Here is a 17,793-nt window from a genome sequence, read left to right on the forward strand (position 1 = left end):
AGAAAATCAAAATATTTAATATTTATAACTCTTTTATTTATTTTGTATTAAATTATTTAGAATCAAAAGATAACTAATATAAATGGAATTATTTCATTTTAAATAACTTACTCATCGTTTTTTCTTATTATATAAACAACTTTTTAACCCTTTCTAATTGATAACATCCACATAAAATATGGACGAGTCCAAAAAACATCGGCAAAGTCCGGAATTCAAGATGTCTGCGCCCATGGACACAAACATGGAAGATTGTGCAACGACTGATGATACAAGAACGGATCGGTTTAAACACTCTTTTAAGTTCTTCAAACGACGAAAACCACCTCCTGATTTTAGCAACGTGATTGATTTTCATAATTGTGCAGCAAATACTAGTAATCAAGTAAGTAGTGTGTGTAAGCTTATCATGCTTTATCATGTTAATTTAGTATCTGTAGTGTACTACTGTACTGTAGACTAGTCACTAGTGTACGTACTGAAATCAGTGTTGTTGGGTTCCATCAATCAAACTCAAAAGTCCAAAGCCAAAGGTTTGAAGGATGATATTTCATAATCTTTGCAGTTAGCAGCCTGGACAACCGATTCTTTAGAAATGCTTAGTCGCGCTGAAAGTCGATCGATACATGTTAAAATCAGCACAATTCAGAGATACACCTTTTTGCTATGAAATTAATTTTCTCGGTCAAATATAAAGCAATATTTTTTTTTTCTTCAGTAATGTCAGTTAAAAACTTGGTGCTTGGATATACATTTTTTTACAAATCCTGGTGTTAAAATTAAGCATCAAATTGTGTCTTTTAGTGTGATATTTTTGATTTTTATAGGCCTTCAGTTCGCACGCGAGCTTTTTACGGAATTCATTTTTTAGCGTCTCAAACTAATATAGTTTGCTAAAGAAAGATATTTCCCACCTCTGTATTTAAAGCACATCGTGTGGGTCTATATATTATAGTTTTGTTAGAATTTCCGTTTTTATTTTACCCTTTTTCCCTTTATACTCCGAAAATGTCTAACTCAGTACTTTTATCTCGAGAGCAACCTACAGAAATAGTCGATATTTCCTTTGTTGTTTATCCAGGTCAATTTTCCATTGAAAGCAAATTGCCCGACCAGCGATTTGGTAGCCCAAATCCCCAATTGAGTGTTCTGGTTAAACATGATCAGTAGGAGCGCTATAGGCCTGGGAATTTCTTTGCTATATTGAAGTTCTAGCAACACTGTAGCCATGCCGGTATTCCTATTAAACCCCCGATTAAACCCAGGGATATCGATCCACAATGCTAGTATTAGCCTTAGATTTCACTCGTTGATTTTGAAAAATGGTCAGCCGGCAGTTAAAATAGTGAAATGAAAACGCAAATTCTGACAAAACTATGATATATCGCTCACGGTGATGTGCGTTAGAAAGTTGGGAAAAATCCTTCATTAGCGAACTATCTTACTTTGAAAAGCTAAAAGGTTGATCAAAAAAAAGGCTTGCGGACAGAGTTTAAGCCTATCAAAATCAAAAATCTTACACTAAATGACTAAATTTCACGCCTAAGTTTAACACTAGAATTTGAAAAAAAAATACAGTATCAAGCACTACAATTTTTCCTGACATTTACTGAAAAAATGAAAATGATTGCTTTTCATTTGGCCGAGAAAATTAATTTTACATCGAAAAGGTGTAACTAAAAATTTAGCTCATTTCAACACCAAATTCGATCGTTTGTATTGCCTCATTAAATGACTGAGTGAGCCTTGCCAAACAAAAGAATCGGTTGTGCAGGCTGCTAACTGTTTGTGATATTAAAAAATAAATTAGAAGTGAATGTTTACATCCGGTTTACATAAAAATGGTAAACCTATTGGTGTTCATCACAAACCTGCAAATAATGTTGTTAGACTTAATAAAGCCATATTATAACATTTGCTGAGGAGGACGCCCTCACTGATTTTTTTAAAATTCATTTTTTACACGATTATATTGTACTTATTAAGCCAATATACCCTGCAAAAATCAAGACTCGGAGCGATAGGGTGCAACTCTATAGTATTAGTCTTATTACAAGACTGCCCTACCCCAACCCTAAACCCTAACCTTAAACTCCGTAAAGGAGGACTGGACTCAAGTCTAGTAAGTTGCACCCTATTCGGTACTTGTACCCAAGACTCTAGGTGCTGTAGTTTTGTCAAAATCCGAGATTTTGAATAAAACGATGGAACCAGCGTTTTATTATTACGATGGAATTATCAGTCGAACGCATACACGATGTTCATAACACACAGTACGTACACGGCGTGCGGGACGGTGATCTACACAATAAAGGGTTGTACCATAACATGACCGAAGGAGTGGTACGTATTGGTGACATATGCGCTGGTAGTAAATTAAATTCCCATTTTCTTTGCTTTGCCGTAGTTGGTCGGCTCAAAAATAAAAGGGGATATATCTGACAGTAAAAACTAAAATTTTATGGCAAAGAAATGCTAATCTATTTTGTATGAAAATGTTATAATATGGCTTTAATTTGAGCTGAATCATTGATTGTGGAGTTATCCATTACTGTATTGGTCCGAGTATAGTCCCACCCATTTTTTATGTGAACGTTTTTCACAATTGGGGGTGGGATTATACTAGAATTTCAAATTTTTTAAATTTTTTTTAAAGTTTTTTTTTTTGGTTTTGGAGTGTCCCTGGACCTAGACCTAGATGTCTGCTGATGATACTAAGTTGGATGTATTGTAGACAACTAGATATTTACTACCGTATCAGCCCCATTTTGAACAGCCTATATTGAATTGAAGTGCAATATTAGGCTAATGGAACTTGATTGTTAGTTTCCGATTGACCGCCCGCATCACTTTTTCAATTTGACCAAAACTTTCATTATTTTCATAAAAAAGTCAATTATCTGAAAATTGAGATGGAAATAATCAAAATTGAAACTCTCAAAATGTCTGACATCCCCTGCTAATCATAATCAGCACTTTTTCTTAGTTGTAGGGGTAGAGGATGTAGTAAATAATGGAAATTTAAGGATTACCTCACCATGTTTCTAGTGATTACAAAAATTGCTAATTTCTTTTCATTTTTATGAAAACAAATTCAAATTTTTTCTCAATCTGTTGCAAAATGTCTGTAAAGATGATCTAAGCATTAATAACTGTTTTGAGATGGTCTTTCATCAACAATATATACTTTGGTACTGGTGGGGTACCTAAATTTGGAGAAAGCTGTTCATAAAATCATTCATTTTGTTGACATAATGGATAATGAAAAGAGACCGAATAATGAATAATGAAATAGCGACCTCATCCTTTTTTTTAAACATCCAATCGGAAACTAATAATCGAGTTCCATTGGCCTTAGCAACATTTTTGATGCAATCAACCGCAGTGTATGTACGGTGCGACCATTTTAGGCGCATTGGCGACTAGATTTTTTCTGATGGCGACTAAATATTCAATCCCTGGCGCCAATGGCGACCAACTATTGAAGCTTTTAATCACCAGTAAATGCAAATCATGTGTAATGTAGCATTCAAGAGAATGAATATATGCATTTATCATGTCTCAATGGGGACTTCCTGGAAAACATATAGGCCTACACTGTACATGCTGTGTATGAAGTATGTAGCGTTCAATGGGAATATGTAGATTGAGTACAGCAGCTATGAACATTCAACGCACGTGGCTGTTCAGTTGGCACTTCAGATTTTTTACCTGGGAGCGAAATTTAGGCACCTAAATTTATAAAGTTAGGAGCCATTGGCTTCTCATTCAGGTTTTGCACCGTACAGCACTGATCAACCGTCGTGAATCATGATCGGCTTTGTTCAGATTGGGAAGAGATACAATTTTATTTTTGTTTTCATGATTAAAATTAAAATAAATTTGCAATTTTTGTAACAATAAGGAACATAGTGAGGGATTCTTTATAATTGTCAATTATATTGACTACACCCGGGACTACATCCTCTACCCTAGTACAACTTAGAAAAACTGAAATCATCAGCATGTCTGGCATTTTGAGAGTTTTTATTATTTCCATCCTAATTTCAGATAAATGACATATCATGAAAATAGTGAAAGTTTTGGCCAAAAGGAAAGAGGGATGGGGTGGGGTGACAGGAAACTTTCAACCTATTAAATTTTGGTAGGCTTAATTTCCATGATAATAATACATGTGTGGAGATTAAATGAATTGTATGTGTTTCCTTGGTTTGTTTGTATACAGGTTCTTCAACAAGTTAGCTTACAAGAGAACCACAAAGTCAGTGCATCTGTTTGTCAAAGTTATGGTTTAAAACCAGTTAAGGATTGGAAAGCATTTTCACTCCATGATGTTCCAGGTAACCAGTGTAACCAAGCAAAAATTTAATTTTCCTTTAGCTTAAGATTGTTTTAGGTAGACATAATTATTTATAACCCAATCAACCAAAAATGAGAACAATTTTGCACAAACAGTTACTTGCAGATTTTCGTGTCATGAAAATGAACTTTTAATCAGCTGCATGTGGATGTAAAACCATCAAAATGTAACATAAGAAAGCCAAGTAACTGTTGAAAACATTGGATACTTACACAACAAAAAACATTGATTTTGAATGGTAACAGCTCAAAAATTTAAAAAGAACCTTAAATTGGCAAAGTTATCTTCATTTTGCTTATTGGGTGACACATAAAGGTAAATTTTATTTCACATAGCATAATATAAAAAAAAAAAGAGAGACAAAATTTCACACATTTGACTGCTTGCATGCATCTATGTCTTGTATGAAGTACCATTGAAGTAGGAAGCTAATTTGGTGGCAAGTTTAATATTATTTTTATTGAGTTGGTGAAAGAAGGGTTATTTATGTACATCCATGACTATGATGTATTTCCTTGATTGACTTGAAAGAAAGGATAGTTTGGATACATTGCAATAATACTATTAATCTTGAGTAGAGTACTTTTAAAAATCATAATCTTTGCTTTATTTGCAGGCTTTATATTCATTCAAGACCCATTCCTTCATGGGTATCAAAGATACTGGATTAAAAGATGTCTCAAAGATTTCCCCCAGAAGCCTAATGTCTGCAACCTGGATGCCCATGTGACACTTAAAGATGATGACTGTTTATGGGATATGTCACAATCCCATTTAAGGTAGGATTAAATTATCAACCCTCTCAAAGTTTCAAACTGGATGATACTATAGACTTAAGCAGGGGCGTAGCCAGTTTTTTTGGGTGGGGGGCAGAGTCTACCAAGAAGGACCCATTCCTTCAGATACATTTCATTATGTTACCAACTTAATTAAATTTGTTTTGTTATTGATGCTTAAATTTTGTATATAATACATATTATATATATATATGATTTTGGAAATATTGTTATCTATATATATGTGAAATCATGTGTGAATAAATTGAATGAATGAATTCCTGGTAAATGTGGCTGAAAATAATGATCGGGTGGGGGATATAATGCAGCCAGATGTTAATGAGCTTTGGTTCAAAATACAAGACTACAACTGAAGTTGATATTTTGTACTAAATTGGCTATTCCAGCTGAAATGTGTACACCTTCTATGGAAGACATGATCTAAATCTTCCATGCAGGGAGTGCAAATTTCATATCTGGTTACATGAATGGGTTACTCTATTTGAAGTCCACACCTCCTGTGTGGGAGATTAAGGCCATGTCTTCCATTAACTGGGATGTATGAATATCAACTGGAATAACCCAATGTGCCTTTAGCACCTACTCCCCATTCTTAATACAGCACTAATTTTTTGGGATTAAAAAATTATCATCAAGTTTTGCCAAATGAAACAGCTCAATTCTAATCATTCAAGTTGTACTAACTGGAGATAAAAGAAAATGTTTACCATTTTACTAATTTCTTTTAAAAAAATGAGCCAAAACATGCATTATGATTTTCAAAATGTTTTCTGACAATCAAGTCACATAAAATCAAAGACTTGGAACAAGCCTAAGCATTCAAAATCTTGAGTATATGTTGAAATTTTGCTCTAATTTTCACCTTTTGTGTTAATACTTACTAATGTATAAATTGAAATTAGACTTCATACAAATACCCTAAAAATGCTCATTTTTGGCCAGTAATTCATAAATTTGGCCAAATACTGAAATTAAACTTTTATTGCCAGTCAGTAAGTACTAAATGAATAATTAGGATTGAGCTATGTTTCATTTGGAAGAAGTTGATAAATTTAAAAAAAAATTTAATCTCAACCAGTTAGGGCTATATATTTTTCTGCAATGGTGAGTGGGAAGTGGTTAAACACATGAAGTTTTCAAATATTAAAATCACACAAAGTTGTACAGGTCACTTATGGTGGAATGGTTTCAGATTTTCATATACATATCTTTTGGTGACCAGCCCACAATGTTGTTTTTTCTTCAGAAAACCCAGTGGAGGAAAGAGCTTAATTCAGCAGCTACGCTGGGTGACATTCGGCTACCATCACAATTGGGATACCAAAGTATATGAGGAGGATCATCACTCGCCATTCCCAGGAGATCTAGCTCGCATGACTGAACTCATTGCAGATAGTTTTGGCTATCATCAATACAAAGCAGAGGCAGCTATCGTTAACTTCTACCATTTAGATTCAACCCTTGGTGGGCATACGGATCATTCAGAGTTTGATTTGGAGATGCCTATAATTTCCTACAGGTAAATTTGAAGTCAGTACTGGTGATATGGGGTATTGGGGTTGGTCATTTGCCTTCCAAACTTGCCCCCCCCCCTGTCAGAACAAATCACTGGATCTTTGCCAGGAGGACCATGCCCATTTGTTTCCTCTTTACACAATGACAAATCTTATCCGAAAATTTCTATAGAAAAATTTTACCTAAATACGCACCTAAAGACCCTTCATGATTAACTGCTCCCAGGTCAAGCATAAAAAAAAGGTTGTATCCAAATCAGCATTAGAGAATTGATGAGAGCCAAACAAGGTTTGGGAGGGGGATGTAATTCCTTACATTGAAAGTATGGTTAAATAATTACTTTACTTATAGAAATTTTGCTTTTTTTCCAGTTTCGGACAATCTGCTATTTTCCTTGTTGGTGGCGAGACAAAAGAGCAGACACCAACAGCGATGTTTCTACACAGTGGTGACATTATCATGATGGGAGGACCCTCACGGCTAGCTTATCATGCAGTGCCAAGGATATTGCCCAGTGCAGATGGTAACATCCCACAATGTCTGCAAAGTATTCCTGAATTGACATCATTTGGAAGAGCACCATCAAAAGAGAAAACAGTGGATGTATTACCAGATAGTATCAATGAGGACTCGGAATGTACCGTTTTAGGAAAAAGAACTGACTTGTCTGAATGTTGTAGTGTCTTCAAAGAAGACATCAAAGGTGGACATGAATTCCATTCTTCGGAATCAAATACAGAGACCGATACACCATCTGGTAAAAGATGTGGCAATGAATTGGAGATTGACAATCCAAGTGCCAAAGTGTTATGCACAGAACAAAGTAATTTTGCAACAAGAAATGTTGACTTAAGAGACACTAAGGCATCAGAAAAGGGTGATATATTTGATATAGATTTGGATTTGAGAACCCTTTGCTGTAATGAAAACTGGAATGCTTTTGCCGACTATCTGAAATGTTCTCGTATTAATGTTAGCGTGAGGCAAGTGATGAGACATGGACAAGGGTTTCTAGAAAAATCTCCAGAATGAACGTGTATGAATAAATACCATTAAAAACAAAATGAATCGCATATTTGTAGATGATTTTATTGAAATGTCTCAATTCAAAATACAGTACTGCTACAGTTCCAACATAGTACTACACTTCTTTGTACACTTGCAGGCCTTGTCTTTTTTTTATCCTAGGCTTTTACAAATCACTCCTCAGATTTGGTGCAGGTATGCGACTTGAAGCACACTTTTTATGTACTCACTGGAAAAAGTCTAAAGGTACAAATGTAGGTGTATAGAGTTTTCTTATAATTGGCCCCTTCCAGCTGTTGATGACATTTTGGCTCGGCTAACCCCAATCAGGCAGGACTTAGCAAAGCGGAAAACTGAAGGCGATGACAATTGTGTAGCCAGAAAATTGAAAGCGAGGACGATTAAGTAGCCTGGCGTTGCTAATTCCGTCCTGATTGGAGCTAGCGGAGCCAAAACATCATCAACAGCTAGAAGGGGCCAATTATTAGAAAACTCTATTGTTTCCAGTTACATCCCTCTTGATCATTTTACACTCAAAAGACAAAGCATGCATTTAAAATATGCATGTTTAAGGGAACATCACAGACATCTTCATCTGTGTATTTCAAATCTTCAAAACCCTTCATAGCATTTTTATACTGGAATTGTTTGTTTTTTACAATAAAAAATGAGAAGGGTAGTATTTTCAAGCTTGGGTTTAGGTTGCAAAATTTCAGAAAATGATTTCAGAGAGAGGGTGGTTTTTCAAAATGTTAGAAAATTTGGTGCTTGTTTCTTGAATTTGGGTATATTTTTGGGATCGCAGCTGCACAGCACATCCCCAAAATGTTAAAAGCAGAAATGGACAAAATGAAGAGTATAATTTAAAACCACTCTACATTTAAGCAAACTTGACAGTAGGCCCTATCCACTGTATTTGCTAGAACTAAAAGCTAAATTCATGAGATAAAGTTACAAATGTATACTCATGAATTGATATACATTTTGTAGCATGATACAATACATGTACCATATACAGGCTGTATCATAATTGTTGTTACCCATGCAGTTTCTGAACTATCATCAAAATGTGACCGTACACAACAAATGAGCCGTAAATTCCTCCCCCTGTCAATTTTGTTTTATTTTGTGTTTAGAAAATATATATCATATTCATAAGCTTTAAAATGGTATATCATTTGACTTCAAACAATATCCTGAAGCTGGTTATGGTTTATTGAACTTTGCTCCTTTTATAAAATAATAGCTTTTATTGTTTCTACATATCGTCAGCCAGCTACGCTAATTGCCTAAGTCATTTTTACATGTTTCCCACTTGCAATTTAGATAAACCCATAATTAATCGAATTTCCAGCCGCATTCTTCATTAACTTGTGGAATACATCAAAAGAGATGTATTCCACAAGTTGATGAAAAATGCTTGACTGGAAATTTGATCAATTATGGGTTTATTACTCAAAAAATCAAAATTGCAAATGAGAAACATGTAAAAATGACTAAGGCAATTAGTGTAGCAGGTTGACGATATGTCTCTTTTTCCACATTGCTGGTAATAAATATCAAACAGTCTTACACTACATTGTGTACAGTCATAATTGGTGGTAATTTCAAATCATCCCCAAGTCAACGAGGTACAGGAATATCCTCTCATTGCTAATTGTTGGTTACACCTAGAACAGGATTTAGCCAAAGCAAACATAGCGAACAAAGACCAGAGCTATTAAGAATTGTATAGACATCTACAGTACATTAGAAGCTTATTACTGTATCCTCTTCAAAAATAGGATTATTGATTGGTTTAAAATGAGATACATGTCGCGCCAACTTGAGGTACCGATGAATACGACCTTCATAAACATTTTACACTGTAACTCGGAATACAATTTCGGACATTTATAGTTCATTCGTTTGAGGTACGGTCACTAACATGATATCCACATTTGTATGTTACAAAATGTATTTTATCAGAGGTCAATCAGGTTATAAAACTACAAATTCTGATCATTTGGAAAAAAGTAGGCTTTCAATTGACATCAAAACTGGTCAGTAAGTTCAGGGTAACAATCATTTTGATGCTGCCTGTATCGTCGTGCAGCTGCATTATATTTCAATTACATTTTACTTGAATTGTTTTGACTAAGATCATTAGATGCAACTTTTGAAGTCCATGGTTTGGGCCAGGGGTAACTTGTACGCACAGAACAGTTACTCTCAACTCAAGTCCTCAAAATACACAGAGATTAAACATAATAATGCTGAATGCATTTTTGTGTGTGTGTGTCAATACTGGCTTTGCGACAAGCATTTTATGCAAAAGTAGCCAATTATGTTGCGAATACTAAAGTCACTAAAAATGAATTCTTCTGTGTGTTGAAAACTTGTTCAAAACTTGAAATCAAATAGGAATTTTGAGTTTTATAGATTGCCTTTTTGCTGTTAAAACAACAACAAAAAAACCCTGAATTTCTTGATTTTCAAAGATGATACCGGTATTAAACACAAACAATTTTACTAACATGTGTGGCAGCTTTGAAACTTGGGTTTTAATTAAGGTGGCCTTGGTGATATATCCCCCAACATTTGAAGAAATAGTCCTTAGCTCACATGGAAAAAAAATTGACAATTAAGTATCGGTACAGTACAAGTACTTTTCGACTGGTGAGTGCAATATAGTCATACATGCACCATTTTAGCGATATTGAGTTATTAATTGATCATTCAAATACATGTAGAGGCAAATTATGCAACATTTTATGCCAGGTTTAGTCTTAGGACGTGTTCACACTATGCCTGTTTTGCCCTGGGTCCCGGGTACAACCCAGGTTAGACCCGGGTTGGTTATAAGTGTGAACAGGAAAAAACCTCAAAAAAATCGACCCGGGTCAATTTTTTTCAACCTAGGAAAGAGTAGGTTAAAAGCCGGGTCAAACCCGGGTATGACCCGGGGTCAATTGTAGTGTGAACAGAAATTCACTGTTTGACCCGCATTACTAGAAGTAAACGCAACCATTATCACCCCATTTCTATTGTTTCTGTCTGCACTGGGAAAAGAATGATTCAGTTCTTTGGCAATAAAATCAATAAACATCTATTCCTGAGAAAAGAAAGTTATTTTCATGCAAACAAATTACTAGTATTATCGAATCAAGAAGTAACAATTATTTTTGTGAGTTTTAACCCAAAACAGCTACAAGAAGCAACTAGATAAATTACATAAGGTGGAATTAGGAAATAAGATTTTAAAAATTAGCATAATTAGGCCGGGAGCCTGTTATTATATACCGGTAATAGTCAATGACAGAATATGTATACGCCTGCATCATCAGTAAGCTTAGGTAAAATAATCAACCCGGGTCAATTTTCTTCATGAGAGTGGCTATAGTGTGAACAGAAATTTTTTGAACCCGGGACCCGGGTACAACCCGGATTAACTCGGGTCCCGGGTAAATAATTCATATGTGAACATGACCTTAGTCTGCTTTGATAACATTTTTACGTGTCAAAATGTTATTTTATGTGGCCTATGCATTAAATCAGTATTCTAGAGCCTTGAATTCAGTCAAGTTTTCTTTATACGTATAACATTGGCAGTTGTCCCAAAGACTACAATTGATTTTTGCTGAACCATGAAATGGTATCAGACTATCAGCCTATTAGTGTATGTCCCTTACTTACTTACCAACCATTTGGTCTAAAATGGACATATCTTTAAATGCCACGAAGGTATGAACCCCCAAGTGGTGTCAAATGAAAGAGAAAGAAGTAAAGAATATGATAAAAATATTTCCTATCGTCAGAGGTCATCCAAGGGGTCACAGGGGTCAAAAAAGGTCATTTTAACCAAAAATGCTCCAATTAAGCTGAAATTTATATGCAATGATCCTTATGACATTCTAAACATGTTTAAAATATTTTAATATTCATTTAAGATCATTAAGGGGTCATAAAGGGGTCAAAGGTCAAGTTTCCAAAAATGCTCCAATTGAGCTGATATTTAAATGCAATGATCTTTAAGACATTCTAAACATGTTTAAAATATTTTAACATTCATTTAAGGTCATTAAGGGGTCAATAAAGGGGTCGAAGGTCAAGTTTTCAAAATGGTTCAATTGAGCTGAAATTTAAATGCAATGATCCTTATGACATTCTAAACATGTTTAAAATTTAATTGAATATTAATTTAAGGTCATCAGGGGTCATAAAGGGGTCAAAGGTCAAGTTTTCAAAATGCTCCAATTGAGCTGAAATTTAAATGCAATGATCCTTATGACATTCTAAACATGTTTAAAATTTAATTGAATATTAATTTAAGGTCATCAGGGGTCATAAAGGGGTCAAAGGTCAAGTTTTCAAAATGCTCCAATTGAGCTGAAATTTAAATGCAATGATCCTTATGACATTCTAAACATGTTTAAAATAATTTAATATTCATTAAAGGTCATTAAGGGGTCATAAAGGGGTGATATCAGTGTCCGAAATAAGGAAAATATGGAGGTTATCCCGAGGATAACTAAAGCATGAATTCTGCTTGTCCTCAATACATTTTGGTTGTCCCCAAATGTGTCATACTTTTGGAGGTAAAATATAGTGGTTGTCCAGGGGATAAGTACATAGCTAAATATGGTTGTCCCCAGTGATTTTTGGACAAGAGGATAAGTGCTTATTTCGAACACTGGGTGATATACATGTACCACAATATACTGCCAAAGCCCCATGGTTCAGCTATGGTGCGGTAACCGCTCTAGTTAAAATTACCGTACTACAATACATGTACAGTAAAACCTCATTATAACGAAATCTGATGCAAGAAAAACCCTGTTTAAAAATAAAGAAGTATTTTTTCAGAACCAAGATACAAAATTCTTTTGTTATTTATTGTTTTTACAACCCTGATACATGTATAACAAAATTTGGATATTAGAACTAATCTCTCTGTCCCTGACAACTTCGTTATAACAAGTTTCTACTGTAGTTGGTCCACCAATCTGTTCAGATGTACGGTATAAAATGTAAAACCATCATAAATGCTTGCACACAACATGCAAGCTTAATATTCACAACTTCATTCTAAAGTTAAACAAGACAAATGGTAAGCTAAGTGAGCTACTTCTGTGAGTAAATCAATTCTCAGTCAACATTCATCTCTTTGCTGACCATGGTCGTTCATGTGCAGCCTGCCTTTGGAATGCCATCATAGACTTCTTCGGTGGGACTAAGCCTTGTGCTAAACCTGGTTTCTTCCTCTTCCTCTGCATTGTAGACTGATCCTCATCTTCATTATTGTGACCTCCAAATCCTTCATCTTCAAACTGCTGCCCATGCTGCAAATGTTGACCCCCATGTTGTCCTCCCATAGCTGCCAATACCGGGTGAACTGTGTCCTGTTCCTCCTCTGTCACCTGTTTAACGTTAATGTCATTGTCGTGTGCAAATTTACACTTGTGTCCAAACCGACATCTACCCTTCCTGTACATCCAACATATCTTCTTTCCCATCTCAGCCTCAGTCTTTTCTGCTGATGACAACTTCACATGTTGTTCTAAAATTGACAGTTTTTGCTTTTCAGCTTTCTCAAATGGATTAGTAAACACTGAAGATGGTGCAAGCGATTTGGTGCCTGAAGAAGAGGTTGAGTCAGTTGATGTTGCTGAAAATATACTCAAGTCCTGTGTCATGAATGATGGCAGAGGCAGTTTGGATTTGTTGTTGTCTACCAAAGATTTCAGAGATGATTTTTTTGGTAAGCTTACTGATTTGGAGGTAAGCTTATCTGAATCAGAGTCTTCATCATCTGAATCTGCATTCGTACTGGTCAAGAGATTGATTCCACTGCTTTCCTTCGATGTATTTGGTTCTTTTCTTGTTGGAGCTGGAGTTTCTTCCTCCTCTGACTCGTCTTCAGAGCTTGAACCACCATAATTTGCAACTAATGCTGTTGCCATATTCTCAGCTTGTTAAAATTCAAAACAAGTCAGGCGTGACATAGTCTCTTACGCTGTCTGCATGTAGTATTGATGAATTGCATTCAAGATTTTATGACTGTAATAAAGACTAGTCATAATGGGTGACGAGCTTTCAATATCCAATTAAAGTGCAAATCAGGAAGTTTTGTGAGTTTCATCACGAAAACACCAATGTTTTCTTAATTAATTATTGATATAATTAGTAGAAACTGTGATCGCATTGTATTTCAACGTGTCGTACCGTACAACTGCAGCTATGGTGTGTCTGAGACCCTTGATTGTCACAGGTTAGTATCATAAGTTTTTGTGTCACGAGTCTTTGACTGCATCACAACATCATGAACTAGACTGCGGAACTCAGTCCTCAATGATAGTCAGTCATTTATCTTTTGGTCGTTATATGACTATCATTTGAGGACTGAGCTGTTATAATATATTTTCCGAGGTGCAATTTCAGACAATAGCTGGGGATTAGTGGGGCAGAGGTTATCTATTGAATCCTTTCATGACCACTGAAGCATATGGTCAAGTCTGCCAAGGGAAGGACACTCGGCACAAATTGAAAGACCACACAACACACGACACCAATTTGGTGTTTGTTATGACACCAATTTGGTGTTTGTTATGCTCCTCGAAATTAGTACCTTACGGTCTATGTCTGATCATGAACATGCATTTCAATACATCTGTCTGACAACATGCATATATATACATTACCCTGAGTAAAGATAGTCACTTGTGCTGAGCATGAAATTGGCCACTTATCGCTCACTGTTCAAAATGTGACATCTACACCAATTACAGTCCCCGAAACTGTCTACTTTTTAGCCGACCTCAATTCCGAAACATTTAGTGATAGTTAAAAATGCGATCCCCAACCCTTTGGTTACCTTTGGACGAATTTTTCGAAATCTCCGCGGAGTCTCCGTGTCTGAAATTCCCCGGTACAAACATCGAAAATGTCGCAATTCTCAGTTCCGGTGATGATACTATATCCGCATCGCTGACATGAATATGCATATCTCTGACCCTGTAAGGTCAAAAGCGTGGCGTTGATTTCAACCAATCCGATCCACCGTTTAATAAGCAGCTTGATACTGACGTCATATCTGAGGTGACCAGGAGGCAGGAGCTACCATTTTGGTAAACTGAACTCGACTCGCATGCGTTCTTTTGGTTCACATAAATCGAACAAAATTTTCAATAACGGGTAATAGTATGATTTCAATTTTTATTAATGAAGTTACTTGTAGTTTTGAGGAATGACAAAGTTGTTTTTGGAAGCTTAGATGTTTGTTTCAACTGATGATGTAGGATCGCAAGGTGAGTGAATTCGTGAAGAGATTTGCTTGTTTGAGTGATAGTAGGATACGGGGTGTAGGCTAGTCCTCTGTGTTTGACCGGCTCCGACGTCTCAATTCATGACATCTCAATTCGTACCTGCTTACCAGACAGCAATACTGCGTATTGCTGTATGGAACCAGATATACATATACATGTAAGTTCCATAACTCAGGGCTGTCAACTCTCACGCATTGGCCGCGAGTCTCACGCATCCAGTCATTTTCTCATGGTCTCACGCCAAGGTAGTATAATCTCACGCCCGATAGTATTCATGCAAAGAGCCGTCAAATGAGTAAAATCACACTCATCGTTAAAATAATTTGTTATCCCTACAAAAGGCTACATGTACCCCCCCCCCCCCACTTTTTTAGAGGGTCAAAATGAACATTACATGGTCAGCAAAATATAATTCCGACCCGTTTTGACAGTGTCTCACGCCAAGTATTTTCCTGTAAACTATTGACGCGAGCATATTTTTAAAAGCGTAGATTGTATTTACTGTACCGGTACTTGAAATGCACTTGTCTCAGATTTCCTGTTGAGGCGATCTGCTGTTGCCGATTGAACATTTATGAACTTTATGTTGTCGTACGTATACATGCGTTGTTAGCTCCTAATCCGACCATGCGATCACAGTACTACGTAGTAAGTACACGTTTGTCAAAGGTTTACATGTACAACAATCATTGCTGAACAAACAGTGGCTCTTGCCCCCCCAGTGAAAACCCTAAATTTAAAATGGTACGGAAATTTCCACTTTTGCTGCATTTTTGCATAAAATTTGTTGATTTTTCCCCTGAAATTCATTTTTCCCCTTAATGCCCCCCTCGAAAAAACTAATTTTGGTGCCGCCACTGTGAGAACAAAGTCAATGAGTTCTTTTTGAGCATGATAGAATGCCAAAGAGCATGATACACTGTGTGCACTTGCATAACATACAGTCAATACATCTGATGTGATGTAGGCTAGTTTCTGATATGATGTAGGCTAGTTTCCTGCTAATTAATCGGAGTAGCATACAGATCCAGATCCACTTCCGCTACAGGCACAGAAATTGGGCAAGAATCTGTGATTTCCATTGCCGCAGCATAGGCATATATCTCCATACAATCATCCCGCTAATAATATGGAAAAACAGTGGCATGATTGACAGGAATTATAAATAAACATAATTTTTCACCAGGTTTGCTGTCGCATATAATTCCACTTGTCTCCTTTATTATTTGCGACGGGTTTACATCTGGGTTTCTGACCAAATTAACCTCATATTTGGCCATTTTAACCTAAAACCCCAATTTTTGTGCACTTCACATGTATTTATTCCACTTTTATACCATATTTCAGCAGTTTAGCTTCAATATGTCTTTTTTTTTTGCATGCTTCCGATGCATTTGCAGTACCATAACCTTATTTTGTTGATAAAAGGTACTGGATTCACTATACTTCAAGAAAAATTCCCCCCATCCCCCCAAATGTCAAAAAAATCTATGCCAATGTGCCGCAGAGATTCTCCCAAACTGATTTGTGTGAATGTGAAGAGATTCTCGAATAGACACACTAAATGGGAGAGAATCTAAAGATTCTCTTAAAGGAGTATTTTGTGATCCTAGCATCCTCTTTTTATGACATTTTTCAGTACATATCCACTAAAAAAGCATATTCCCAAAATTTCAGTTGATTCCGATATTGCGCTTGCGAGTTATGCATGATTATGTGTATTACACTGCTCCATAGACAATACGTTGTAATTTCGTTCTGGTGCACCAGAACGAAATTCAAATTTCACGATATCTTTGCTAAATGAATTAATCTGCAAGAAATATTTTGTACATAAACATTATGTAGCCAGAGGTTTCCAGTGATATAAAAATCTCAACTTTTTTTGAGAAAAGTGGGGGATGAGGCTGTGGATCACGAAGTGCCCCTTTAAGGGATCTGGAATGAGCATTTCAACAGTATGTTTTGTGGGACATGAGAGCACATCAGACATATAATTGCATTCTGAATACCGTACGAAGAATGTCTTTCTGATATCAAATAATTTTCATTTTTTGAAATTCACGATATAATACAAATTTTATGACAAATGTGCCAATCCACCACAAACTGGTCGTAAAGTCTGCATTTTCCATTTTGAGATACAATCAAAATCAGTAATTGGATTTCTATGTTGAATATACGGTACTAGGAATTTGACCTTTGATGAACTATAACTTCACTTCCAGATGTCCGATGAAGCTGGTTGAGGTGTCATTTTGAAGCTGAAAGTGAATTCTTTCAAAATCTGCAATAAACAGAAAATGCTTAAATGATCTAGAGCCGACTTTACTACCACTTCGTGGTGGATGATCACAAATTATTACATTAATCTTCAATACGAAAGGTCAAAATTTTCAATTGATCGTCTGCTTTTCATCCCACCTACATACACTTTAAGTATCATCAGATTTATAAAGTTAAGTTCGAGTAGTTGTTAAATATCAAAAATATCAATTTTTAATCATTTGCCATAAAATGTGTATTCCATTGAGAATTTCAAAAAATCAAAATTATTTGATATCAGAAAGACATTCTCCGTATTCAGAATGCAATTCGATATGTCTGATGTGCTAAATGTCCCACAATAAATACTGTCCAAACGTTCATACCCCACCCCTTAAAATGCCATTGCCAGTTAATCCTACATATGCCTACAGGTACAAAAATGTATTTTGCAAGCTTTATTGCTCTTCGTATCTTATTGCATAACCCGGTACAAAAGGTGTTATGAACATCGCATACATGTTTG

At 35.8% G+C, this 17,793-nt stretch overlaps 3 protein-coding genes across 4 annotated transcripts in view; 2 read left to right on the top strand and 1 right to left on the bottom strand.

Moving 5' to 3' along the window:
- The first annotated feature begins 175 nt into the window (after positions 1-175).
- LOC140152892 (nucleic acid dioxygenase ALKBH1-like) lies at positions 176-7,736 on the top strand. Of its 2 annotated transcripts, none has more exons than XM_072175421.1 (5): positions 176-385; positions 4,226-4,340; positions 4,977-5,139; positions 6,404-6,676; positions 7,044-7,736. In XM_072175421.1, exons 1-5 carry the CDS (start codon positions 179-181, stop codon positions 7,702-7,704), a joined length of 1,419 nt encoding a protein of 472 aa, XP_072031522.1. In that variant the 5' UTR covers positions 176-178; the 3' UTR covers positions 7,705-7,736. The 2 variants fall into 2 exon arrangements, with proteins under 2 accessions (XP_072031522.1, XP_072031523.1); XM_072175422.1 differs by lacking the exon at positions 176-385 and adding an exon at positions 1,929-2,343.
- A 4,788-nt stretch (positions 7,737-12,524) lies between these two features.
- Positions 12,525-13,665, bottom strand: LOC140151842 (uncharacterized). The gene has a single exon (XM_072174167.1). It carries the CDS (start codon positions 13,638-13,640, stop codon positions 12,837-12,839), a length of 804 nt encoding a protein of 267 aa, XP_072030268.1. The 5' UTR covers positions 13,641-13,665; the 3' UTR covers positions 12,525-12,836.
- Positions 13,666-13,802: 137 nt separating this feature from the next.
- Positions 13,803-17,793, top strand: part of LOC140152893 (carboxypeptidase Q-like) — a 36,706-nt gene continuing 32,715 nt past the window's right edge. The window contains exon 1 of the mRNA XM_072175423.1: positions 13,803-13,948. Within this exon, the coding sequence (XP_072031524.1) occupies positions 13,918-13,948 (31 nt within the window). The 5' untranslated portion in view covers positions 13,803-13,917. The remainder of the gene's footprint in view (positions 13,949-17,793) is intronic.

Source organism: Amphiura filiformis, chromosome 5 (genome assembly GCF_039555335.1).
Source record: "Amphiura filiformis chromosome 5, Afil_fr2py, whole genome shotgun sequence".
NCBI classification, from domain to species: domain Eukaryota; kingdom Metazoa; phylum Echinodermata; class Ophiuroidea; order Amphilepidida; family Amphiuridae; genus Amphiura; species Amphiura filiformis.